Here is a 27,697-nt window from a genome sequence, read left to right on the forward strand (position 1 = left end):
CACGTCAGCTTAGTTCAGCTTTGAAATACTACAGTTTTAAATAACAGTGCTTGAGACTTCTGTTGGTATCTTACCAAGGAAGTTGAGTCATTTCTGGCTCAGGCACTGCCAGTCATAGGGAAAGAGGCTGTAGTCACAACGGAGGGTGCTGCCTGCACCCACACCATCCCACCTGCCAGGCACATCTGACTGCTGAAGTGCTGCAGCACAGTCAGTGTGGTATCAGGTTCCCCCTCTATATTCCTGTCCTACCATGAGACAGGCAAAAACTCCCAATGGAAGCAAGTCACAGGCTGAGATGTATTTAAGCACCAACTGAACAGCTGCCCAGATGTGTGACCTCACCCTGTGCTGATGTACCCAGGTAGCACAGCTACTGAAAGCACCACATCTGTGGTACCAGGAGTTTCAACAGATATCCCCTTGGATAAAATTTGGGATGGAACAATTAATTGGTAAAGGATAAACCAGCTTCCATGCAGTAAGCCAGGATATATGAGACCTCTGAAATTACACCTTCCCACTGCAGTGCAGGCAAACAGAGCCACCTCGTCAGTGCAGGAAGAGTCTGTTTTGCTTGCTTTTTACCTGATCAAATGGAAATAAAATTAAAATCACTCATAACAAAATATGGATATAAATAATTTTTCTTCTAGAGTGGATAGAAACACTGATTATGAGTCAGAAAGTCACTGTCATAAGCACTGTGCAGATAACAGAGTGATCCCTGCTCTGAGGAGTTTACAATGTTAATGTAGTAATGTCTACAGAGTAAGCAATAGAAAAAGTAGCAGACTTTAATTTACAGTTGATGTCAAAATTAGAAAGCAATCCGAAAACCTGGATATCATAGAATGTGAGATTGCTGAAAAGCAAAGTAAAATTGTTGGAAACAAAATAATAATGGAAGATATATAACAGCAAATACCTAGATTATTCTCACCCATACTTTTTATGAACTCTTAAAGTAATTTTTCAAAATTATGTATAGTAATAAAGTAAAACACAGTAATAAGGGCAGGCTGCCAAATAGTATTTACAACACAAATCAAAGGGGTATGCTGCAGTACACATTAAAATTTAAATGTTTCATCTGCTGCTTGTATGACAGTATTGTGAGGAAGACAGAAAAGGAAATTTTTTGTCACTAATTAAAACTCCTCATTGAGATCCAAGTCGTTAGAATTTTATATAATTGTTCTTATAGCAAGACAGTAATCAAGATAAGTTTTGGTATAACTGAAACAAAAAGAACTGGGAGTTAAATATACACATTTGTCATTGCAGATAGCACAGCAGATTTTTAAGGTGGTCTAATGCATGTATATACCTTCTGATACCAGGGTAAAAATCAGGCTGAGGTCACAAATGCTCCCACCTTTTCTGGAATACTAGGATACAATGCAATGAGCAGAAAAATAGAGGAAGAAGCAAAAAAGAATCTTTTTTCAAGCAGCTCTTCAATGCTAGTAGGTGTATGCCAAAAGGGTACCTGGAAACTTCTGGAATGTGTGTTCTAGTGCCTGGAGACACTTTCTGAACACTGTTTAATTTATTAGATCGACATAGCTATGGAATTCATTGTTCTAAGGTCACAACTAATTTGGTAATGTACCATAAGCCAGAGAGGTTATGTCTGTTGCTTGCTTGTTACTGCAGCTAGTACAAATCCACCAGGAATAACGGACACTTACATGGAATTTAAGAGGTAGTATCCTGTGCAGTCCTGATGGAAATGCATGTAATAATGGCTTTGCAAAACGTGTGAAATCAGAATTCTAATAAAAAACAATCCTCAAAGTTTTCTGTCTCTTTCTGTCCTAAATTTTTTTTGTGTTAAGAACCACCAAGAAAATTTAAAATCTGCCAAGCTGATATGTGATATTTTATATGTTCTCCTGAGAAACAACATACCATAAGAGGTTAGTCTTGAAATAAAGCTCCCAATCATAAACAATATTTAAGATATAATAGAAATACTCTTTTGAAATACCAGGAGAAAAGAAATATACTTTCAGGCTTCTGAGTTCAAAAATTCTGGTAATGAACCATATGAAAAAGTTTTTCATGCCAAAATGACTGACCTCTCTGTTCTTTATCTTGAGGAGTAAGACAAACTTGAAATGTCTAAATGTTGGCAGAAGATTATTTTCTTTTCACATAAATTTTGTAGATCGTGAATAATGGCATTCTCTAAGTATGTACTCTTCCTTTATTTAAGGTATGGCTTGTGGTCAGAACTGAACCTCAGTAGTCTTGTACTGCTAGTAGTGTTGCTTAGAAAAGAAAAAAAAATAATGCTCCTTGCTAGATCTTCACACCCACATTGCCTTAGTATTTGTTACAATGATTTCCTGGTTAAGTCAAGAAACATTAGTCGAAATAATTGAAAAGCAAGCTTCCATTAGTTGTTAACTCATAAGTTTCTGGGTTTTAATCACAAAGACTGAGTAGTTTTTTTGTATTTCAAAGGCATGTCTGCTCCAACTTCACTCTGGCAAAAATAAATATTGCAAATCCCCACATTTCTGTACTGGCTACTGGGTGCTTAATTACATTTGACTACAAAGAGAATTAATTTCTCTCCATAGATACATTTCTATCTGTATGTTCACAATACAGCAATATATGCTGTATTGTTTTATCTTGTTCTAGTTGGTCTTATGTCTTTCTGACAGAGAATGACAGAAGTCACAAGAATATTTCAACACATGAATCACAATCCGTTGCACATTTGATCTTCCATTTACCTGGCATTTTTAGGCAAGTTTTCTAGAGCTTCGAAAGCATTTACATCACACCTTTACAATACTTCTGATATGGTTGATTGGCTATGGCAAGATAAAAGAATGAATATGAGCTTTAGAAAAAGTGTATCAGAAAAAGATGGAACTTTCTATGTTTGCAAGCCAAATCAGTGTTTTTAAAAAAATGCCATAGCCCTTTTCAGACTGGTTTACTCTTCTTGATGAATGTCTTTTGGTTGTTGCAATCTTTTGAGATCCTCGTGTACAGGGAAATACCTCTACTTCTAGTCTTGTTCAATGACTGAAGTAGATCTCCATTCTACACATACCATGGCAAGAAGTAAGAAGATTGTAATTGTCAGTAGTACATGATATGAGCTCTCCTTTCAGGCCTGATGGCAGTCTGTGTTGCATTGTGGGTCTGACAATAATTTCTAATGTCTCAGCAGAGCTATTGTCAATAGACTTATATTTGCTGCATATGAGATTACATGTCCACCAGAAATAAATATAAGACCACATATACTGAATTAGTTTCAAAAACATTAATTACCAGAATTGGTTTTCTGGTGTGCAGACTGGGAATTTATCATATCTGTTGTATTTTCTATATTATTCTCCATAATATTCTGAAATTCATTCATTAGCATATTAGGAAAATGCAAACACAGCTGAAACAAACTGAGCTCTGTAGTCAGTTTATGGAAATATTTGAAGTAGTTACCTAGCATTAATAACATGTACTATGTTAGCAATAATAACCAACTGTGTAACAGCAGAAATGTAAAAAAAAAAGACAGAAAAACTTTTCAGACTCTTTTTTTTTTTAAATTTAATATAGAAAATCCTACACCTTTTGTAGAACAGCAACCCATTCTAAACCTTCCCGAAAGGCCAGGACTTGTAGTAATGAGTAACACTTTTTACTAGACCAGACTGACACATCTGGGAGATACAGGTGTTGGGGCAACAGCTGAGAATATGCAAGGTGCGTTTCTCAAGTTGTACATTTCAGGCTATTTGAGAAAAAAAGTAGTTGGTATTTGTGAAATAGAGGAATTGCAAAGGGAAAAGGTGATAACTCTAAGCTGATTTTAATAAAAATATGAATGGTTGAACTGGGCCATAGCAGAGCTCTAGAGAAGTTTTTTAAAATAAATATCCTACTTAAGCAATGGCCCATACAAAAAGAAAGTCCCCTGGCTGCATAGTTGCTCATGTCCTATTTTCACATTCCACCTTAGATGATAAAATGTTTTAAATGCAATGACTGTACTCATTTAAAATTCTACTTAGATTGATTATACCTCATAAAAAACGTAATTAAAAGTCCACTCTGATTACAGTCCAAGATTACAAGTTCACGAAGGTAATTTTGTAAAGTAAAACACAGCTCTAGCAGTTCAGACAAATTCTAGCAGTTAGATAAATACTAATTACTTACCAATGGAATTTCACATTACTAAAGTCTCATACCTCGGTCTTATTTGACCAAGGCTATTTTATCCTTAGTCAAGAAATATGGTATTAATGCTACTATTCAAAGTATAACTAAATGTTTGGATTTTGACATACTCAGAATAGTTAGGGAAACAACACAGGAAAAAAAAAAAGAGCACAGAATTGCCATGCACTAACATTCTTGGTCCCTGTTAGAAGAGCATCAGACCCACCTAGTGGAATTTTCCTTTATTACAATGACTCTAAAATGCCATCTTGTAATCAGTATGGCAATATATGCTGCTTGGTGGGAAGGTTAATAAGTGTTATCGCCACTGAATCACACAAGTTAAGGCTGGCGAGATTCCGACTAGGTTTCTGCCCTGTACTCCTGTCACGCAGGGCTGTTACTTTATTGTACACCGGTTTTCACCTACTTTAAACGTATCAAAGGATGATGTTAACACTGCTCATTTAAAGAGATCTTTTCTTCAAACTTTTCATATGTTGTGAATATTTTTTCCTGTAATTAATTTAAATGTGTCTTTTTAATGTAATCTTACTTTTTAAAAAATTGAATACACTACAGTGACAAATTTCTAGTTTTAAACTTCAAACCTATAAAGTTCTGTCACATCCCTTCTGTAGCTGATAGTGGTATTGGCAACAGTATTAAATTCTTTTACTGATATCTTTTAATTGGACTTTGTCAACTAACTCGTGAACCTTTTCTGTCTTCTTTCAATTCCCTGAAGCACACCTTTCTGGTGATTGCAAAACGGCACTAAAATGATGCACAGAAATATCAAGGGTACTCTAAAATATATTTTTCATAACATGCCTTTTTATAACTGTAAGAACCTATTCAAACTAATTTGTATTTTAAACTACTTTCAGGAATACGGGCAGGAGTTGGTGATTCTGTACGTATGGCTCCTCTGTTTTCAGCACATAGGAAAGCATAATCAAATCAGGTTTGTGCTATTTGAATGGGATTTATCTTTCCTGAATAAGACTCATAGGTCCTGGATAGAACAAGGGAATTTAAAAAGGGAATAGGAAAATCTGTTTCATATGGGATTATTCTAGACTTTTTCAGGAAAATGGCATCTCCGAAAAATGAGGTTATTTCCTTTAGCCATTCTTTCTATATATAACTAAGAGTGTGGATTTAAAAAGACATGGCAAAAGTTGTTCTCTTTTGTGATACAAATGACACAGAAGCAAGAGACATATAGTTGCAGGACTGAAAAGAACCCAGACGTATGATACATGATGTTCCTAAAGAGTAGGCATCATTTAGCACTCTGGTACATCCAGTTTAATGATAAAACGTGTTGGTATACAATGGTGTGGTACAATAACCTTCTCAGAACATAGCAAGACTTACCAGTATGTTTCTACAATTGAGAACAGGTTTCTAGGGGAAACAGGTTTCATCTCAGAACTTTTGATACTGGGACTATTATTATTTTTAATTATTATTTTTCCTGGATATCACATTTTTTAAGTCAATAATTTCTCACATACAAAGCCATGTACAGATTTAGAGTGATATTTGTCTTACAGCATATAAAATGTCCACAACAGAGACCTCAGTACTCATGTAAAGGTTCCTTTAATTAACAGAGAAAAATAGGCACCTTTAAGGCATGACTCATTTGCTGTAACTGAAGCATTTGCTTTAGGATGAGATGAATCATATCAGAGAAATGACTGCATACCTTCAATGATTATAGCAAGAAACTTGACATGTATCTCCTATGACTGAGTTGTAAATATGAATTTCACTGATATAGCCAGCAACTGAAATTTTATTCCTTCATAGAATATAGAATATAACATGTTCATCACAGGTCAAAGAAAACACTAATGATTTCTTTCCTGTTGTCTGCAATTTCAAGTGATCATCTAGCTAAATGAAATAAACTTTCAAGATTTTTAAAATTTCAAAATTTTCTTTTCAGAACTGTGATACTGTTACAAAAAACAGTGTCTCCTTGAGCCAACTCATTTTAGCAGAAATAAAATAATCTGGAAAGTTTCCAGTATATGCATGATTGCATACTGTAGGATCAATCATTGCAAAGAACTTAAAAATTAACACATGTATATGAAAAGCATAAGCTTTTCCAACAACGCAATGTCTTGCTCCCTTCATCCACTTAATGAGTGGAATATGTAAAATGACTAATTAATATAATGCACAGATGAAAGATATAGTTATGAATTTTGCCCAACATTGTCCTTTATTTGGCAAAACTTTGTAAAGAAATGATCCAAACTCTTTTCAGAAACTTGAAGCATTTTGGGAATAGCTGGTTAGATGATGTACTCTAAAATACTGACAGTTTAACTGAGGTTCCTTCTGTTTATCCATGAGGAGAGAAACTGGTTGAGCTAAAGCTCTGTGAGTCTTGGGTTTTATTGCTCATGCTGTAATACCATATGAAGACTGGCAAAAGAAAAGTTTTAAGAAATAAAAGCCAGGGGAGGGAGGACATGAGCAAAATAAACACAACACAAGATGCAGATCAGGATAAGTACATACTAAATTACATCATCCTATTAAATGATTGTGTAATGCTTGGGTTTTTATATTGCTTTGTATATAGCTTCACATATCGACTGAACACCTTACAGTACTCTACTGCTACAGTCACTTGAGTACATACATTTAAAACATTCTCAAATGCCTTATGGCAAGTAATGCACTGAACAAGCATGTTGGGTTACTAAAATATCAATAAGTTTTATGAGGAGATACAGAAGAACTCCAAAACTTTACAGACACACAGACACACACACACTGTGACACACGTACCACCAAGCCAAATTTTCACCTGCTGGCAAGACAGCTTTGGTCAAAGTACTGAGGGTATTAGGCCTCCAGATACATCCCAGAATGTACATTGCACTGACCAGTGTTTATGCTTTATGTACCATGACAACTTACTTTCAGCATGTCAGCTAAACAGGTTAGGAACTCAGGTGGGAAACTCATAGTGAGAGCAAACAAAACTCCAAAATGCTTTAATGGAAACTGCCTTTGAGATAAAAAGGATAAAGCAAAAAACAAAATGTACAATGAAAATAATTGATTTCACACAGTATTTTTCAAAGCCAAGCGTCAGCTAGCTTCTGAAATAAATAAAGCATGCTACTACTTCTCATTATTTTACTAGTTGCATGTAAAAACTGACTGTAGGTATTATCAGTGAAACTCATCTCTCTTACAATTCAATAAAATTATTTGTTATACAGAAATAGATCTTTTGGCAGATACCTGGAAAGGTTTTTTGTTTGTTTGGGGGGTTTTTTTGTTTTGTTTTTAATTTGGTTTGGGTTTTTTGTGTGTTTTTGTTTATTTCCTTGTTTTTTCTTTTTTTTTTTTACTTTCAAGACATCGGGAGGACATGACAAAGATTGAATCAGAGTACGAGATTTCAGATATTCAGAATTATGTTGGCTGTGATTCTGATGATAGATTTCTGCAGTATCAGTAAACACATTTCTGACTCTCTTATTCATTTCAATTTACCTTGACATTTTCACATTAGAAGATTTATATTTCAGACTATTTAGTGTCTTTATAATTGCTACATGCAGAATCAAACAAAATAAGTGAGTTTTCAGGACCAAATAAAATTCTTCATTGTCCTATTAAGGGGTCTGTGCTTAATTATGAGCAATATCTTCCTTGATTTCCATAGAAAACATCCAGTAGCTCATTCCATACTTACACAGAAAAAAAAAATTAGGATAACACAAACAAATGGGATGCTAAAATGCTGTTGCTTATGGAAATATAACAAATTGTCAGCAATAAACACAAAATCTCAGTCATTTTGCTTAACAGCACGTCCTGCAAAACAGTGAGGAAGTTTTATCCTGGACACATTGGAATAATCTGTGTTAAATCCCTGGGGAAATGCAGAGGAGATACCAGTCAGATTGCTTCTCTTCCTTATCTGAGTTCCAGCGACCATTAGAAATGAAAGGCTGAAGTATGTTATAGCAAAATCCACAAGAAAATATTTTGCCGAGAACCTCAGCTTAAATAAAACATCTCCAAAGAATCTTTTTTAAACTCTTAAACTCTTTCTTACATCAAGGTATTCTTGACACAAATCTTCTTATCTGAAACAACTGTCCAATGTTTTATTTCTTCTATAATACATGACATGTATTATCTTTCCCATTTCTGTAAATCATCATTTGATATCCATAATATTATATTGTTTATTAATAACACTGTAAAATACTGAGAGAAACTATACTTTTTGGTCAGGTGCTTGCTATCAAACTTTGAGGATGATTCTCTGATGCAAAGGGTCAGCAAGCTGATTTGACTAAAGGAAAACAGAAAAAAACTAATTGTGAAAATAATTTTGAATATTTGAAACTCCCTACGTATCTGTATAGTCATTTGCTTTCATTTTAGATAGACATAAAATAAGGACTTTAATATTTTTTCTGTTTTAAATGATACTTAGATACTCTGTGTTTGTTTCTTCATTACGTATTTCTAGTCGTTCTTGCTAAGCCCATTGGCATCTAGTGGCACTTGTTTCCCACTCTTGACATCTCATCCTTGCATATAACTCCCTCATTTACTACAAAATCGCCTTAGCTCTCAGTTTCCTCTTTCCCACGCTTCAGTTCTAGCAAATTTCCAAAGCCAACCCCTCCATATGCTTAGAGGCATATTAAACTTCTGTAATTTTTTTTTGTCACATTGTCACATCTTATACTTCTGATTCCCAAGGAGCCAGAAATTAAGAAAAAAAAATGTTCAGAGATCAGAGCAGCTAACCCAAGATAATGAATTTTTTTGGGTGGATGTCATGTACTAGTGCTCCTGTATACTTTGTTATTAAAAGCAGGTAAGAAGATTTATTTCTCCTTGTAAATTGTTGCTCAGCTTCAACTAAAGGAGCAGCGTAGATCTATCACTTCTCTTTAATAATGTAAATTTATGAACTAGCCTGATGTTTTGCCATCCATCCTCCTCGACTATGGCTTTGATACTTATCTATTGCTTATATAAATCTTACATAAATTTAACTCATAAGACAGGAAGCACAATCTATCCTGCATTTGGTTACGTTCACTGAAAGCACAGTAGAACCATATTGCGTGTGGGAACACAAATGTCTTAAATACTTAGCTCTGCATAATTCTTCCTCTTGTGCTTTATGTGTGCATGTGACTGCATATGCATTTCTTTGTAGCTTACTGAAGGGGAAAGTATCTTAAAGAAAGATGATATGACTTTTCAAGTAGATCATGCATGTGAAGAGGCGATGAGGAAAAAATCCTTTTGATGATAGAGACTGAAAGACAGTCATTAGCAGCTCGTCTGCAACTTCCCAAGAGGGTTGTTATTCAATTTATTGCTTTAAATGGCATCATGAAGTCCAGACCCTGAGAAAATTGCAATGGCCAGGTGCTTGGGCTGATGCCTCCAGAGTGATAAAAAATGCTATTTGGAAAACCGATATATGTCCTTTACTGATCAATGTGTTCATATAACCTGACTGACTCAGAGGTTATGATCCAGCTTTCAACACACAAACAAAAGAATAACTAAGGTATAATTACATTTTTTCCAGTAGCTTCTGTCATTAGTGCATCTGAATCAGGTGCTAGTTCATCAATGAAAAAAACCACAGATAAAACATTGTAATAGATTTTGAAATTGACTTTCTGTTTTGAACCCCATAAAATTAGAAAGAGCTCCCAATTTCTATTAACAAAGACATTCGCAATAGCTATGTTGTAATTCATTATCTGAATAATATTTTGAATATCATTGCAAAAAGAAATGAGTTTAACTGCATTTTCTCAAATTCTTTTTTCAAATTATAGTAGTGAATTCAAATTCGTACAAATACTACTTTTGGATGAATACTGCATGCTTTAAAATAAGCAATGAATAAGAAAGTACAAACCCAGGTAGGAATATAAATCAGGAGTTAAATGTACTTAACCTTGCAATGTCTTGATCATTATGAAAGGGATCACAAATACCTGCCAATAAGTAGGATGTAAACATTGGGGCTGCCATTATAACTGTAGATAATGGTTTGTAATTTTGCAATAATACAGACTGAATATGACAGGTTTCTCATCAGCATCAGCTACTAGAATTTTGAATTGTCCTTTATGAAAAGTGACTGAAATCCTAATCCTTAGAAAGTTAAAAACAGTGAAGGACAAAAATCCTTGAAGATGACTTTAAGGACACAAGCCCTGTTGGCTGTAGGCTGCAATAGAACCTTTTATATTTAAGTAAATACTTCTCTTCCCCTCATCTTTATTATGTTGAAAAACGTTGACCTTACTTCTATTGATAATCTTGGTATAATACTTTGCAGTCTTTTTTTAAATCCAGGACCATAACTGTATGATACAAATGCAGTGGACTGCAGAGATATCCAAGCTAGCTCTGAACAATGTTAGATGGGAGAATCAAGGAAAAGACCCAGGACAATGCTGCTGTCCTATTTCTGGTACATTAATCACACTGATAGGTCTATATGGCACAGCATTGCATTGGCTCTTACACCCGAGAATGTTAACAAAATGTGCTGTACAGGGAAAATATTTCTAAAATGTTTTTGATCTTCAATATCTTTATAGCTGAAATGACTGCCATTCAGTCCCCTTTACCTCTAGCTATTAAAATCAGTTGTGCACAGAAGACAAATTTGATACACTCTTGGGAATTTTAATTGGAAATATTGACTCCTCATAATACCCTATAGAGCAATGTAGAAGCAGAAAAAAAAAGATTTTTTAAACATTTAAAAGAAAAATGATTTCTCCTTTGCACACTGCTGAACAGGAGAGTTACTTGAAAAATACAGTATTCTTTTAAAAGCATTAAATAGTACTGCAGTCCTTGGAAACATTATGTAATAAATTCTGCAGCATTATTTCTTTACAAAAAAGGGATACTTCTTTATGATTTTATATCACTTCAAATTTCTTCAAAGTAAAGACAGAAGTATTGCTTTACAATGGTAACACAATTATGTTCTTGTTTGCTTTTATCTATCATCAACTGGAATTATTTTATATTGACCTTCAATCAACATAATCTGCTTTAAAATGCCATAGGCTAAAACTGTGAGAGGTAGGTTTTGTGGGCAGAAAATGCAAACATTTGAAACAAGCCATTTATTCCAGCACAAGTATCACGAAGATTGTCTAGGAAATAAAATTAAAATACTCATAATGAAATCATTTTAGAGCAACTATCTTTTACTACAATCCTAAGACTGCACATTTCAGAGGCCAAATTCAAAATAGGATGTGTGTAAAATTTCTAAATTAATATCAGCTTAAAAAAATAAAATAGAAATCCAATTTTTTTGGTGGCTCATCAACACTGGTAAAATATAACTCTTTATTCAAGGCTCTTCTAAGCTACTGAAGGTAGAAGAAGTTGTTGCCTAGGACAACAAAATATTTAGTGACTATTTCATCTGTTTTTGTAGAGAACTTGTGGGCTGGCAGAAGAGGTTATTTTGCAGTGGTTGTAAAGGAAATAAGAAGTCTATTGTACTCCCTGGAAAGGAGATCACATTCTAAAACTTGAAATATGAACCTTCTGATAGAATACTGAGATTTTAGACAGAAAATCAAATGATAAGGCAATTTATTTGCTCTCTGAATGGAGGGAGATTTTGTTAGGATATTTCAAGAGTCAGTACACTCTCTGGTAATTGGCAGGGCAGGTTGCTTTACAATGCAAGATAATTTTTTTATTAAATCAATCATTTGTGCTTCTTACTGTGTTACAGGACAAGAAAATGATCCTGCAGGTGGAATACAATAGGTGCTAAAATTGCTCAGCTTTGATTATTAGTACTAAAAATGGCTGCCAATCACTAGCCGATTATAATTTGTTTGAAGAGATCGTGGAAGGGAGAGAAGGAAAGAAATAAAAGAGAAAAGGAGAGGGGGACGACTCTGGTTTTAAGAATTCTAAAGCAAATGTTTGCCTCCGGAAAGAGGGAAAAGTGATTGTTAAAAAATCATATCATTTTGATAGGACTAAAATCCTTGTATTTAAAAATAAATGCAGGATATCAGAAACATTAAAAAATCTGCAAATTTCAATGGCTAGATGTACAGATCAAACACGGTTATTTTATTATCACTTTTAAATCAGGAAACAGTATTATTTTGTTATTGCCATAGCATAAGGAAATAACAGAATTAGGAAAATTACTTCAAAGTACTTTTATCGTGTCTTCTCTTTAAATAACCTCTAGTGCAAAATGACACTAGATGGATTACAAAGGAATTGTTATACTACCAAAAAACTGTCATTACATTGTTCACAGAGTAAATGTTTCCTCTTTCTCTCTTTCTTTACCACGTTGTATTGTAAACTGAATAAAACACTGTATTTGAACTAAAAGATTTGTTTTTCCTCCCACTTCTCTGGAGTTTGAGCACTGCCATGATCCAAGGTGGGAGTGGAAAGAGGTAAACAGTAGATGGTTAAAAAAATTGCCATGGTTTATGTCATCTCCTGCAAGTAACAGTACAGAGGAAAGAAAATGATGTACTTAAAAAGTATTTTCATTAGTGTAACGAATAGATGGAAGTTTACATATCAAATCACTCAAAGGCTAGAAGATCACTACCTATGCAAAATGTTAAACATGTTACGAAGTTAAAATATTGGCACATGGATTTGTTGAGGATACAAACTTTCAATGAGATTTCTAGAAACAGCCACTGCAATACTACAAAATAACAACAATTTCTAAATTATAAGTAACATCCATAGTACTTTAGGAACTGAGTGACTAATGGAGCTGCTACCAGTATTCAAAGCAGAAAGAATCTGACTGCAGAATAATTTTCAAATGCAAGATTCAAAGGAAAAAGTCCACTATATGATTGCAATTGATAAGTATTTAATTACTGCAAAAGAAAGAAAGATATGCATTATTTAAACCCTTTTGAGATCTCTGTGAGAGCCCTGGATGAAAAAAATCTACACAACTATTGCGTATGGGCAAAAAAAATGCTGTTTGTATAACACCTCATAACTTTTTTTGTACACACAATGAACCTACTGATTCAATTTCAAAGGGAAATAGAGTATTTTGGACAATTATCCTTTGTATTTGCAACCATAGTAATTAATACATATTAATATAACCTTATTTGTCACATTGTTCTACTAATGCAGGAGCAACTGAACAAATCCATATACGTCTTACCTCATGAAGAAATAATGTGTCATGATGAAAGCTATTCTGTTCCATATTGATCTTCAGAGTTTTTGATGGGAAACATATGAACAACTACCCTGTCGTCAAAAGAATGCTTAATATTTGGTCCCATATTTATATTAATTAGGATAGTTTTGCAAACAGATGAGCCAAAGAATTTGAATGGATACCGAAAGTGTCCTTCATATTTCCTCAAATCAATCAAGGCTGTGCACTAACCATTTCAAAATTGTAGTTATTGAATACAAAAATCACCACAAATGTAGCAGAAAAGGTTTTCTTAAATGTCTTAGTGCATCTTATAAATAGACTACCACTTTACTAATGAGTGAGAAGACCCAAAGTTCAGTCTGCCTGGCAGAGAATTTTAAAGATTCCCATAAAACTTTCAAATGCTAGAAATTTTTTATCCTCAGTAAAACAGGCACATTTTGTTTTTACAGGATGTCAAAGGCATTCTCAAGCATTTTATGCTACCTAGAAACTTTGAAATACAAGACTTCTGGTTTTGCACCAGTACATCAACATGGTTGTCTTGAAAGAAGTATTGGCTCACATAAATTATCTTCCAGTACTTAATTGAGTACTCTAGGAATATGGTCCTTAATGTTTAGAAAGAGTGAACAAAGGAAAAGTCCTACAGACAATTTTCTACACTCAACAACTATAGAAGATATTTTTAATAACAAAATACCTAACAACTTGAGATCCCACAGCCTATTGCTAATACAGCCTCATGGTCTTGAAAGCTCTCTTGATCATCAAATATGTTGGAACCATTTAGAAAGCAACTACAGGAAGAGCTATGGGCATCTTTATCAGTCAGGAGTATCTCTGGGAGATCAGAAATGACTGTGACTCCCAGCACTCTTAGTTCTTTTCAGTGATATGACAAGAGGCTCTGAGGTAGAGAGGAAAAGGAACAGGAATTGTAATTCTGCAGTCACAGTGTCTGAGAATATGTTATTGAGATGTAACGTTTCACTCCTTTCCAAAAGCTGCAGAGTGGCATGCTTGGGAAATTAAGTAACAACAAGAGAAGAAGAGTCACAGCGTAATTTTTCAAACAGAATCTGAAGGACAGCCCTCCTAAGAAAAAGGCATCTTTTCATGCCATATAGCATGGGAAATTAAGCTGTCAAGTGAGCACTGTACAAAATCCATCCAATTGGTGTGTACTACCCAGTAAAATTGTGGAGTAACTATTCGCTTTGCTGGAGTAGATGAGAGGGCTGCAAAGTGAGAGACTAACCTGATCAAGGAATCTGAATGCAGTATGTGGTTCATATTAAAGTTCTTAAAGCAGAGACTGTAAGCTGTATGGACGTGGTAGGTGTATTAGTCAGCTAAGGCCTCATGAGAGCTTTGGGAACTAAGCTGGACACAGTGGTTTCTAATAGACCTATAGGCTCAAGCTACACATGTATATAAAGGAACCTTGAAATTAGACTGTATCACTGGCACTCTGCAACTGTACTAGAACTGTAAAGAGAAGGACCAGATAGATACAGAACAAGGATTTCCGGAAGTATGAAATCGCTAAATGAAGTAAGACTCTTCGGTTTACAAATCAGATGGCTGAAAGGAGAAATTATAAAAGTATGTAAAATGAACCACACCACAGAAAAAATAAATAGAGAAGGAATTCAAGGATGAATTTGCTGAACTGCTAGCAATGATGTATAACTTTTCCCTTAAAAACTTGCTATCTGAGGACTGGAGAGTGACAAAATTGATGCCAATTTTTGAAAACAGTTTCATGGAAGATTCATGGAAATACTAGCCTCTCCCAGGCAAAAGAGTAGGAATGTGAAAATGCACACATGGATAAATACAACCAGGAAGAGTTAAAGTGACTGCATGTAAGGATGCCTCATATCTCAAGAACCTATTGGTGTTCTTGAAAACAGTCAAAATTACGTAGAGAATCTGCTTGTTTACCTGAATTTTTAAAGTCTTCTGATGAAGCCACTCTTAAAAGGTTTTTAAGAAAAAAACCCCCACAAAACAGCAGTTACGACATTAAGCCAAAAGAAGAGGTTGTGTCATGGAGAAATAGCTGGTTAAACCAGGAAACTGCAGGAGAAAATGTAGTTTTCAAAGTGGAAGAAGGTTCCTAGTGAATTCCTGAAGAGATCTGTGAATGGACCTCTGCAGCTCAATGTATTTATACTTTCTGTAGGAAAGCAGACTAGCAGTAAGATCACAAAACTTGATGATGATAAGAGGTTGAAAAGTCAAGGACCAGCTGGGAAGAACTGGCCCAATTCCAAAAGTCCCTGAGCTGAAAATTATTATTAAAATAATGCTATGCAGATAATATGCTTGTCCTATCCATGTAACCTTCCCTGGTCATTTGTTTATGATGATTCTTATAGACACCACGGAGGGTTAGGTAGGTGGACTGATCTGCTTCACTATGGCCATTTTTAGACTTTTTCATTCCTCCAGTACAAAATCTAGTGGGCTGTGGTGCAATAATCATGCAGCAGCTTTAAATAAAACTAAAAAAACATATAATATATTGTAGATCTTGTCAGTGATGTCATGCAGGGTCCAAAGTATTTAGCTATAAACTAATGGAAGGCAGCCCATTGGCAGCTAATTTCTCTCTTCTAGTATCTTTGCTCTGACCCTGAATGGCAATCATTATACCTTAAGGAAAACCAGGAATGCAATTCGGGAGAGAGTATCAAGAACACTTCCCCAGAAGCTCAAAATCTGGACAGTAATTGAACCATTTGGTAAAGATTAATTTTACAGAAGATAAAGCCCTAATCATCCATATGAAAGAAGTATGCATGAAAAAAGAAGCTCACAGTGCAGGATGAACTAATTGAGAAGAAATGTAAACCAGGCCACTTCCATGTAACCCTCCTCCCAGGAGTTCAGCTATCTGTGATTCCAGACCTACTTTCAGTACAGCACAGCTGTGCTACCGTTCTCAGTTTCCTTCTGAGAAAATTGCTAGGGCGTGAGAGGGAGCTGTGAGAGAGTACACAGGCTGGAAGCATTTGAGATAAGAAAGGTAAAGTTGCAGACATAAGTAAGATTGTTGAGACAGGGAAAACCTGGCACCTCAAAGATTCAAGAATAAAAACACTCACATGAAGAGGTATAAAATCCTAACCAAAAAAAGGAATTCAGAATACAGCAATTCAGCAACATCAGAGATCAGTCTGTTCCAGTGAGCCCCAGAGGCCAACCCTCCCCTATCTGAGCTATGACTACTTGCCCATTAGATTGAGTGACTCATTTGGTGGGGGTTGATTTAATGCCTAGCTCATTAGTCCCACAATGTATTGTGTGTTAGAGGATAAATAACTTGCTTTGTGCTTTAAAGCTGTTTATATCTTGCCTGAAGAATCTCTATAGTAAAAGTTCCCTGAAGACAGGGAGTCCCCCAGGGGGAAGGTTATGTAAGTAATCCAGAATAACAGACAAGAATAATATGATTAGTCATGTAGAAGAGCATTTATACTTTAAAGCACAGGTGCACACTTTAGATGGGTTAGGAGATTACAGAACATACTGGACTTTTTTTCAGCAGATGATACATATTTCAGAAAAGTTCCTCATAGCTACAGCATTGAATAAATGATATCTGAATCAGGATACAGAATTTGATCTGTCTAATGAGCCCAGAAATCTGGGAGACAAAAGCAGAAGTGTTGTGAAAGCCGATGCTGGAAGAAGGCATTCTGAATACTTGCAATCCCAGGATAAGAAAACTAGAACAATGCTTCCCAAAAAGCACATCCCAGAAGGAAATGGATCTGGAAAAATTCTAAATTATCTACAAGAAAAATTAATTAGTGAAACAAAAGCTAAATTTCAAAGTCTGAAGGTCTGTGTCCTGGGTTAAAAAGGGTTTTCCCCTGGAGTTGGAAAGTGGTTAACTCCAGGGGGGTAGTGTTCTTGGTGTTGACCCAATCGGTGCCCCTGCAAAATTAAAACATATCACACCAGACGAGAAAAGAAGGAAGAAACTGATGTAGTTGGAGGAGAAGTAGCCATGTTTTAGGTCACGAAGAGAGAGGGGCCAGGAGCCTCGCTGGGGGCCAAGGCCCCCTAGCCCTGGCTGGGGGCTGCAGGAACTTGGAACAGTCTTTAACTGGGCCAAGTACTGTGGCTAAAAGCTGGGGGAGTTTCCTCGCTCTAAGTGGACAGCCAGAGACACCGAGACGGTGGTGGAGCAGCACTGAACAGAGAGCTGTGGCTAAAAGCCAAAAAAGATAACAAGCAGCAGAGATGGCATGGAACCAAGCTGAGAGACGCAGAGCTGTCCGACGGAGAGAGAGAGGACCAAGCTCAGCGGAGGCTGTTTGGGGGTGAGACTTGGCTTTATTTCCCCAAACCCTTTGGAGACCCCTTTTTTTGGAAGAGGAGGGGGCGGACTTCCACTTGAAGGGAGTCCTGAAATGCAGAGATGTCCTGGAGCTGGACTGGGATGGCCAGGAGGAATGTGGGGGGGGAAGAGGCTTTCCTTTCCCCCTTCGCCATACTGGCAGTTCGAGATGGAGCAAAGGAGCTCTGGTAGAACGCTTGGGGCAAAGACTGAACTGAGAGCTGCCGTAAACGTTGTGACTCAGGAGGAGCTTGAATCCCCCGAGGAAGGGACTTTCATGGGATGCCCTGCATTCCGTGATATGACCGTGGTGAAGCGAGTTTTTGTCCCTTCTGGCGGTCCACAGACAAGACCTTCGGTTGGAGCCAAAGGGCTGAGAGGGGTGAAAGAGAGACTCCTGCGTTGTAATGGAGAGAGAGAAAGATATTTTCCAGCTACAACAACTCCAGCTACGACTGCTGCCTTGAGGAGGAGAGACACTACTGCCCTGGAAGTGGAAAGGATCTTTCTTTCTTCCCTCCTGAACTTTTATTGGAGGGAAAGGAGGGACTTGATCTCATGTAAATATGTTGCTTTACCATAGGAGAGATAGTTAGAATTGTGTATATAATGTATTATAGTATTTATTTGTGTAAGTAATAAACTGTAATATAATTCCCTTCCCCCCATACTGAGTTGTGTTATGTCTGGAAAACCCTCTCACCCTGAAACAAATTGTGGGAGGGGGGCTTGGACTTGGAAATTGGATTTTTGAGGGTCTCAAACTGCCACAGTCTGACTTGTTGAAAAAGGGTTGAGAATGCTGCTGGGAGCTCACAAGAAAAAAGAATAAATAACTTTTAAAATTACTTTTCTGATTCAAACGCTTTTAGAAATTTCTGCTTGATTGAGTCTGAAGAAACACACTCTCTCTCTCTCTCTCTCTCTCTCTCTCTCTCTTTCTATATATATATATATACACACATAGAAGTCTGAAAGAAACTAGCATGTCAGATCAGACATTACCTTCCTGGAATAATTTGCAATAAATTTCAGGAAGCTGCAGATTAAATTTGTTTCTTAATGCCAGTGAGCCAGCTAGAGGACAAGAAAAGCTGAGGGAAGATGGCCTTTACTATCAATGTCTCAGACCTTCTCTCTGTCTCATATGCTTGGTGTTCTCTTTGCAGTGTTTGTAAATGTCCTTGCCTAGATGGTAACTTACAAGAATGATAAAACTGTGTTGGAAATAGAGTAAGAACTGTTCTTCTTAGGAAGACGAGAAGATTCAAAGTTTTGATCATGCCAGTGTCCTATGGGAGTACAGGGTAACTCATGAAGGATAACTTTAATCATAGAATCATCTAAGTTGGAAGACACCTTTAAGTTCATTGAGTTCAACCATAAACCTAATGCTGTCAAGTCCCACTAAACTATATCCTTAAGTGCCACACCTACATGTTTTTGAAATAGCTCCAGGGATGGTGACTCGACCACTTCCCTGGGCAGCCTGTTCCAATGCTTGACAACCCTTTTGGCGAAGAACTTTTTCCTAATATCCAATCTGAACCTTGAGGCCATTTCTTTCATTGTATTGTTTGTTACCTGGGAGAAGAGACTGACCCCCATCTGACTACAACCTCCTTCAAGGTAAATGTAGAGAGTAATAAGCCTCCTTTTCTCCAGGCTAAACAACCCCAGCTCCCTCAGCCGCTCTTCACAGGACTCGTGCTTCAGACCCTTCACCAGCTTCATTGCCCTTCTCTGGATATGCTCCAGTGCCTCAATATTTTTCTTGTAGTGAGGGGTCCACTACAGGGACCCATGGATTATTTCCCAATGCTAAATGGAAAGAAGTACCAAATACAAACACAGGGATTCCTTGCACCAAATCAGGTATGTCTTTTATGTCAAGTTCAGTGGCTGAAACTGTTCAAAATTATAGCTAAAATGAAGAAGTTATCATTTCTGTAGCCCTTAATATATTTTGATTGCATATTTGAACATAAGTTTAAATGAAACTTCTTGTTCCATGTACAACTTAAGCACCAAGAGCCACCAAACCAAGGGTACTTTGAATTCTTTTCAGGATGCTGAGTCTGGTTTTTCTCTTATTTTTCAAATGCCTGGATTTTGACCTACTCAAGTGAAGAGTTCTGTTCCAGACTTAGTGGCTTTGACCTTTATGCATTCTTTTATGAAAAACTTTCTGTAATAAGCTTTTCTTTGCCATCACCTGAATGGGAAGTGAGACCTCTGAAATCAATTTCAGACAGCAGGCCTGCTGGTCAGAGCTAAGTATCTTGTTCTGTCAGACTGCACAATGCTTCAAAACAATTTCTTGTCCATTTCTGAAAGATTCCCCTCAATTGAAAGAGAAAAGTAACAGTAAATAATTTTCTAAGCTACAGCTTTTCTCAGTGAACATAATATCGTTACAGTTAGCTTAGCTCCTGCCGATTGGGGGGAATCAAATATATACTGGTTGGACTAAAATAGAAATGCATAGAATGTAGAACTTGTAGGAGTGACTTTTGGGAATGGTCCTATGCAGGGCTAAGGGTTGGACTTGGCGATCCTTGTGGGTATCTTCCAACTCAGCATATTCTGTGATTTACTATGCTCTTGAACAACATAATCCAAACATAGCAGGCGGGAAAAACATTTACCTCTATAGATGTCTATATCTATACAAGTACTTATACAACTATTAAACAGCTTCTACTTGCAACTCATGGCAAAAGGGGGTGTTTTTCTAAGAAGTACAGACCTTCAATCAGAACATAATGTTAAGCTTTAAAATTAGAGGGATATACAGAGGTCTGGTTTATACTAGTTTTACAGAAGTGTATTCCTGTTAACTTCAGTGCAGGTACTCCCCTTTTCATCAGCTTAAGCAAGTTTGGAATCAAACCAAAAACCTTTAATGAAGTTTTAATGATCCACTTGGGGGAGCTAAAGGGTAATCTGTTTCCAAATTGATTATGACAAAATGTTTGGGATGCAAAATTAAGTTACAGAATACAAGCAGAGTCTTCCACTTTTTTTTCCAACGCAATGCTAGTTGTTAATCTGTATTAGCTTCTCAGGCAAAGGGTCCCCAGTTCTTATTAAAATCCAGCCACTTACAGAAAAAAGTCACAGTTATAAATAGCTTAGCAGCAGACATCCATAATAGCATCAATCATATCCTGACTTTAACTATACAACTACAACATACACTGAATGCCACAGACATAACATATAAGGCAGAATTTGGTCCTTACTCTGCATTTTTGTGCTAGTTAACATTGACTGTAGTGTAACAGCAAGAAAAGAAATTCTAACATGCAATGGTTTTGTCTTTCAAGTGATAAGAAATAACTCCATTTATATTTTTCTTTCTTTTCTTTTCTTTAGATGCTGGTCTCAGGCTTCTGAGACCTACTTCTGCCTCATGCACCAGTTACTGTGTTGAAACACGGTTTTGCACCGTAGTTATGTTCTTCATTTCTCCAGCCTGGGACACAGTGGGAACTGTTCCATAGTATAAAACTATACCAGCTGCTTTATCTTATGTTTGATTGCCTATGATTACTGGTAGCCCTTTGACTGTCTGGGACTTGGGCACTAATCAGAGACAGAGATGTAGTATCTCCTACAATGGAAGGAAGAGCAGAGCCTTTTGTCTGTGAAGAGTCAATAAAAATATAATATTGGGCTTTTCCTCACGTAGAGATAGCGCTAAAGTTCAGATAAACTGACAATACAGCTGATTTCAAAAGTCACAGCAGATCCAAAGCTACAATCATCTATCTTTCATAAGAGCAAACAACTCAGTTTCAGACACATAACTTACATGAAAATTCCACTGGCAAAGCTGTACAGTCAATGTCTTCACTGTAACAGTACAAACTTCATCTCATTCAAAATTACCCTGCAGTGCAGTCCACAATAAAGTTTATGGTTGCCAAATTTTTGGGCATCGAATGTAATTGACTCATGTAAATAAATTTTCAAGCAAAAGTGATAATTAAAGAAAATATTGTGTTCTTTTAGCATTATCTAATAACTATACTTAAGGTTTCCTTGTTTTATGTTTAGACAGAGCATGTATAAAAAGTAAACTGTAAATATCTTTATAAGAAGTACTTTAAAACTCATGCTTTGTAGCTATAAACTCCCAAAACATATTTTTAAATGTCGTTCAGCATCCTGAAGGCAAACACAATCATGCTGATTGAATACCATGCTAAAGACAATGGCAAAGTAAATGGAAGTAAAGGTACAGTCAACCTAGGTACAGGCATAAAAGCTGTAGTCATTAACAGTACCTGATGATAGTATTTGTAGTGAAAATTGCTTTCCTGCTTTCTCCTTGATGTATAAGGACAAGTACTATATAATGTATTTAGGAGGAACTACTGCTATAAATTGATCAACTTACATTAATTAATTCAATCTCCCAGATTTTTTTCACAAGGTCCATCGATGTATAGCCATTAATTAGAAAGGATTTGGTATAGTCACCCAGTTCAATGGAATCCAGCCATTCAGCTACAGAGGTGGGGTTGTAGCCATCGTGACCAATCTGCTTCATCTGAAAAACAAGAATGAGTAAAAATTCCTGATTATACTCATTAAACATCTTTTAGAAAAGGAGTTATGGGTATTATTTTCTTTGGGTCAGTTATTCTCTGATCAACATTCTTTTAGTGATTAGTACAACATGAAACAATTTCGTGTGCAAAAGCAGTAATAAAACTTAGTTGTCAATGGATATTTTTCTTAGGGCTGCTTGCCTTTTACACCAGACTGTACTAAGACTGTAGCTGGAGTTCAATTCTTACTAGACAGAGAATCCACAAGTGGGGGAAGGCAAAAGGGTGGAAGAGACATTACTAATATCCTGACTGCACAAAAATGTCAGATTTGCACCTAAAATTTCATAGAAGGGGAAGAAATTAGACTGAGAAATGGTTCTTTTGGTATCACTGCAAATGAAACATATGGCCTTGGTTATATTATTCCTAATTTATCTTTTCTACCAGGCTATCTGTTATTTTATAATGGTTGAAGTTGCACTGTACTTTTTCTGCCCCCAGGGAAGGTTTAAAAAAAGTCTCTTTACCTGCTCACATTTTTCATGGAACTCCTGGGAATTTATCATATTTTAGATTGCTCACTGTCTGTAAAGTTGTTTGAGAGTGGACAATCGAATCAGGTATTATTGGAATGGAATTGACAGAATGATGTGCACAGAAGTGCACCACTTGCATTTATATAGCAACACAGTCACCTAATCTCATAAATCTTGTTTTCATAAAAAACTAAGAAATACCACTGGCATCTTATTTTTCTGAATTTTGTTAAGCTACTAAGAAGTAAAAAGCTGCAATTTCTCTTTCACAATTGCTTCTCAGTGACAAAAGTGAAGACTTTCAAGCTAGCCATTAAAGATAAAAATGTATAAAGCCTCTATCTGCGCAGTTTGTTATGCCATATTGTTTTTATGAATTTTAAAGCAATCTACAGTAGTGGCAGAAATAGAAGTGGAATGAAGTAGAAAAAATTATGCAATAGCCTCAATTTTCAAGCATACATCATATGATATTATAAGCATATCATCTTTCTACAGAAGTGTAACCATTGCTAACTTGATAATACACTGAACTGGTAAAATGTTAAGAAGCTTTAGAGGTTTAGAAACCTTGTGTTTTGCATAGGATCTCCTGACTGTGCAAGGGTGACACTGCGAACAGTGAAAGCCAGCCTCCCATTTCTGCCTGCTTATATACATTCCTACTTCAGGAGAAACAAGGGAAGTTTGACAGAAACCTAATGCTTTGAGCTTAAGTTTGAAGTAAGTGACAAAGTAATTTCAAAAGGAGAGAATTCTGATCTTAATATCTTGTCTGAACCAATTTATTTCTCACAGTTTATCTGAAATATAAATTGAATTCAAAGCAGAGAAAAGAAAATTAAAGTCTGCATTTGAAAGCCGCTGTACTGCTCATCGATCTGTCTGTTCAAATGCAGAAAGCCAGCATGTCATGATCTTGATCTTGGTTTCCTGCAGTATCAGAGAGCAGTGATGCAGGCACATTGCATCGTGAATACGACAGTTTACTCTTTTGCTGCAGATGTTGGGTATAAAATATTTAAATGATGTAGTGAAACCATTATCTTAAATCATAAAGGAAAGACAAGAGAAATAATATAATTAACAAAAGGAATTAAGCCTTTCAGGTCATTCCTGTAACAAAGGAGTCATACTGGAAAGTAAGAGCTCAGTTTTGTTGTTGAACCTGACATTTTGGAATTTATTTTCACCCTAATTTAAAATGAAATCATTCTATGTCAAAAGCATGGCAAATTCTTCTTTCATCATCATTCAGATCTGCTTTAAATATTAGATTGATAGTAATCTGTCCAGCAGACTGCTAAAACATTGAGGATCTTGGGAGCTCTGACTCCTAGGAAGCTTATTTCAAGAGCTGATTTTAAACAAGGTATGCTTAAACAGGTGACACTTGAAAAGCAAGAACCTGATAAATAGAAGAAGAAAAATCTTATATAGAGAAGATATGAAGACATACAGGGCCAACAAGGAATAAATGAGTTTGGAAAATATGAGGTATTTTTGTTTCCTTTGTCTAACAAAGCAAAGCAAAGCACCATCAAAACAATTTTCAGTGTATCCAGATGGGGTATGTTATGCAAATTATTTCTTTTGTTTATTACTACTTGATCTTTACCTTTAATAAATTCTGATTTTAATATGACTTTTTTTTTGACCTGTTGATTGAGAAAACCCATGCAGTCTGGTCTGTAATTTTGGTAACCCAACAGCCTCTGAAAAGTAAATACAGCACGGTAAGTTTCTAAATTCTCAATTCCCACTGGAGATCTTCAATATAAGGGTTGTTAAAATAGATATTCCTCTAATATGGCTGCAAGCAAGTAAACACAGGTGAACAATCCAATTAGCAAGAGGCTGAGAACAACTGAAATAGATTTGACAATTTCATTGTTTGGATTTGGTCATACAATAGCCTACATGAAACACTGGCCTGTTGTTTGGCAGCAGAATGCTCTGCAAGTATTTTCCCTCTTCCTATCCCAGAGATTTGGTTGCCTTTGTTCAAGGCCATGCTGCAGGTACTGCAGCTGCATAGCCTTGGATCAGTGTGAGGAAGAGTGGGGAGAAGAGTGGGGCCACCCCACCTTCTGCAGGAGCTGCCTGTGATCTCAGGTCCATGTCCTGACACTTGCCTGAGCTATGCTGTAGGTATGTCTGTGCCTGGCCATGCACCCTGCTGATCCTCAACCACTGAGTCACCCTCCAGAGTGACCTTGTCCCATTCTCATCCCTATGGATGTCCTGTGGATTTGCCCTGGGATGTAGCTGCTCAGAGTCACTGCCACTGTCCCTGCCCTACTTGCCTTGTCCCAGTGCTCCCTGCCCACTGTCCCCCTGAGCTCCCTCCCACTCCCCTCCCTGAGCCTACCCACCATGGCAGGACAGTTGTTCCTATCACAGAAAATTAATCTCAGAACTAGAATATGTACTACTAGTTTCATCACAAAAGCAATATTTTGTTTTGTCATGAACTAAGAACACCCTCTTATCAAAAAGAGACTTTCTAAAATGTGTCCAGTATATGAAAATTGATAAACTTTCAGTATCTGTCCCCTTGTATGGGAAGGTCTTTTTCTGTCTGTTAATAACATCAACTAGTTTATTAACTGTCATTCATAGCTGGCTGAATGTTTTCCTTTTACATACTTATTGGCAGATATACTGGTTATCTAGACGTGACAGTATCATTAATAGCATCTGCTTTTCATGTAAAATGTTACTGAGTTTTGAAATAAAAACTCTTTGAAGTATCTCTCTGGAAGTGCTGTCCTTTTACTTTATGAGAATTCCAGTTTAGTTGCATCTTATCCCAGTCCTCATTAACAGGTCATAGCTCTTAGACTATTTTTTCTTCTATACTGCACTTTATTCTGTGATTCTGAGATTATCTTAGACTCCTCTCAGATCATTTAGACCCTGTAGGCTTCCTTCCTGATGTTATTTGCCGTGATTTTTTTCTGAAAGAAGAACTCCCTCCTATCTACTGAGTGTATTTCCACGTATAATATTTCAATCATGTTGCATCAGCTACAACATATGCACCAGTGGTGTCAAACACCTAAGCAATGTGCATACTGTTTGACTCAGATCAGTGTAAAATCTCTGAGCTTCAAGTCATGACTTCAAGTGTTTCAAATATTAACTGCTCATAAATAGGGGCAGTATTGTTCTTCCGCAGACACTACTACTAATTAATTTGGTTCTTTAGAGAACAATACCAATGTTAGCTCTTTCACTGCAGAAGATTTTTCCATGCTGACTGTAGAAAAGGCTAGGAATTGAAGCCCATAGGATTTAGAGAAAAAGAAATGTTTACGAAAATATCATAAAAAGGAGCGAGGAAGAAGACACAAACCATATGAGATTTCTTTACTAGGTCCTATTGATCTTTACTAGTATCACTTCCTTCAAAATTAATATAAAGCAGAAGCCAGAAAGAGCTGTTTCTCATAATAAAATAGTAATGCCAAGTAGCATCTTAATGGGTTGAGAAAGCCTTCACAAGAGACTGTCTGTACAACAGACTTTTTAAAGGTGCATCACTGCTGTGATTATATGCCATATTTTACATTAGGACAAAAGGTACTTAAGTTTTTGCCTCTAAAAGGTAGTCAAACACAAATAGAGCTTCGAAGTAATCACATGCACCAGAAGCATCAAGGTGAATTCAGTAACACGGACTATTGCCATTTTTCTCTGATCTTCTCAGACAGATGGGGAATTAATACTATGTTCTCCACAGGTAATATCACTATCTGGTGGATCTTAACACTATGTGTATTAAAATCAAGCTTTTTATTCACTGTAAAAGAAGGATGAGATTACTTGACTTACACTGCTTTTTAAATGATGGCTATGATTTTATGCTTATGCTGGTTTGGAAGAAAGATCTTTTTAGCAAGCATATAGTGCTTTCTTTTACACCACTGGCCCACCCAAGAGATTTGAGCAGTGTTTTTTAGAACTTATATGAAACTATAAACTACCAAGCTAAGTAATTTTGGATTATTGTAATGTTGGATGTATCAGTTCTTTTTTTTCCCCCCTGTATTTGTGAGTTGTCTGTTACATATTACGTACTTTACAAATATGATCACTTGGAGTCATGTTGTTGGAAGAGGAGATCATTCCTCCTCTGGATCATTGAAAGAGAAGCTCAGAAGAGTGACACTTTGAAGATCAGAGGGCCTGGCTGGCACAGTAGGACCATGTGGAGCTTGTGCCTGCAGTGCCTGGGCAGAAATTGAGCCTGCAGTCAGAGGCAGAGGAGCAGCTTTTGCAGAGGACAAGTACAAAACCCTAAGGACCTGAGAAGACCTTGCATTTGCTGCTGCTGAAAAAGACACTGAGTGAAAACAGGGACCTGACTGCAGAGACACAGTGGGTGAGGAAGAACTCCATATAAACCTTTTGGTTTTCTCTTCTGTCTACCCTGGCACATATTTTAAAAGTTAACTACTAAAGCTTGTGTTCTATAATATTTTTTTCTTTCTGCTAATCAAAAGCCTTCTGTCTTCTTGTGGACCTTACTAGAAAAAGATGGTACAGGAACACTCACTTCACAGCTCTACTTGATTCAGGATCTTGCCCCAGTGGTACATCCAGACTTAGTTCAGAGTTTCCTGCCTAAGATTGTCAGAATTGTAATTTCTGTGGTTTATGAAGTTGGAATCTGTATTTCAAATTTTAAGGAAAACATGTTCTTTTTTTTTTTCTTTTTTTTCTTTCTTTCTCTTTTTCTGGAGAAGTATAAACAGTTCCACATCCAGAACAGTGAAGAGACTTCCTAGTTCTTCATCAA

General features: G+C 36.4%; 1 protein-coding gene across 9 annotated transcripts in view; it reads right to left on the minus strand.

Annotated features, from left to right (window-relative positions):
* Window positions 1–27,697, minus strand: part of ANKS1B (ankyrin repeat and sterile alpha motif domain containing 1B) — a 423,694-nt gene that overhangs the window by 135,051 nt on the left and 260,946 nt on the right. For all 9 annotated transcript variants that reach the window (XM_027679966.1, XM_027679964.1, XM_027679965.1 and 6 more), the window contains one exon: window positions 22,201–22,353. In XM_027679966.1, coding sequence (XP_027535767.1) covers window positions 22,201–22,353 — 153 coding nt within the window. The remainder of the gene's footprint in view (window positions 1–22,200; window positions 22,354–27,697) is intronic.

This window comes from Neopelma chrysocephalum, unplaced genomic scaffold (assembly GCF_003984885.1).
Source record: "Neopelma chrysocephalum unplaced genomic scaffold, ASM398488v2 Primary Assembly neopelma1_59, whole genome shotgun sequence".
NCBI lineage: Eukaryota > Metazoa > Chordata > Aves > Passeriformes > Pipridae > Neopelma > Neopelma chrysocephalum.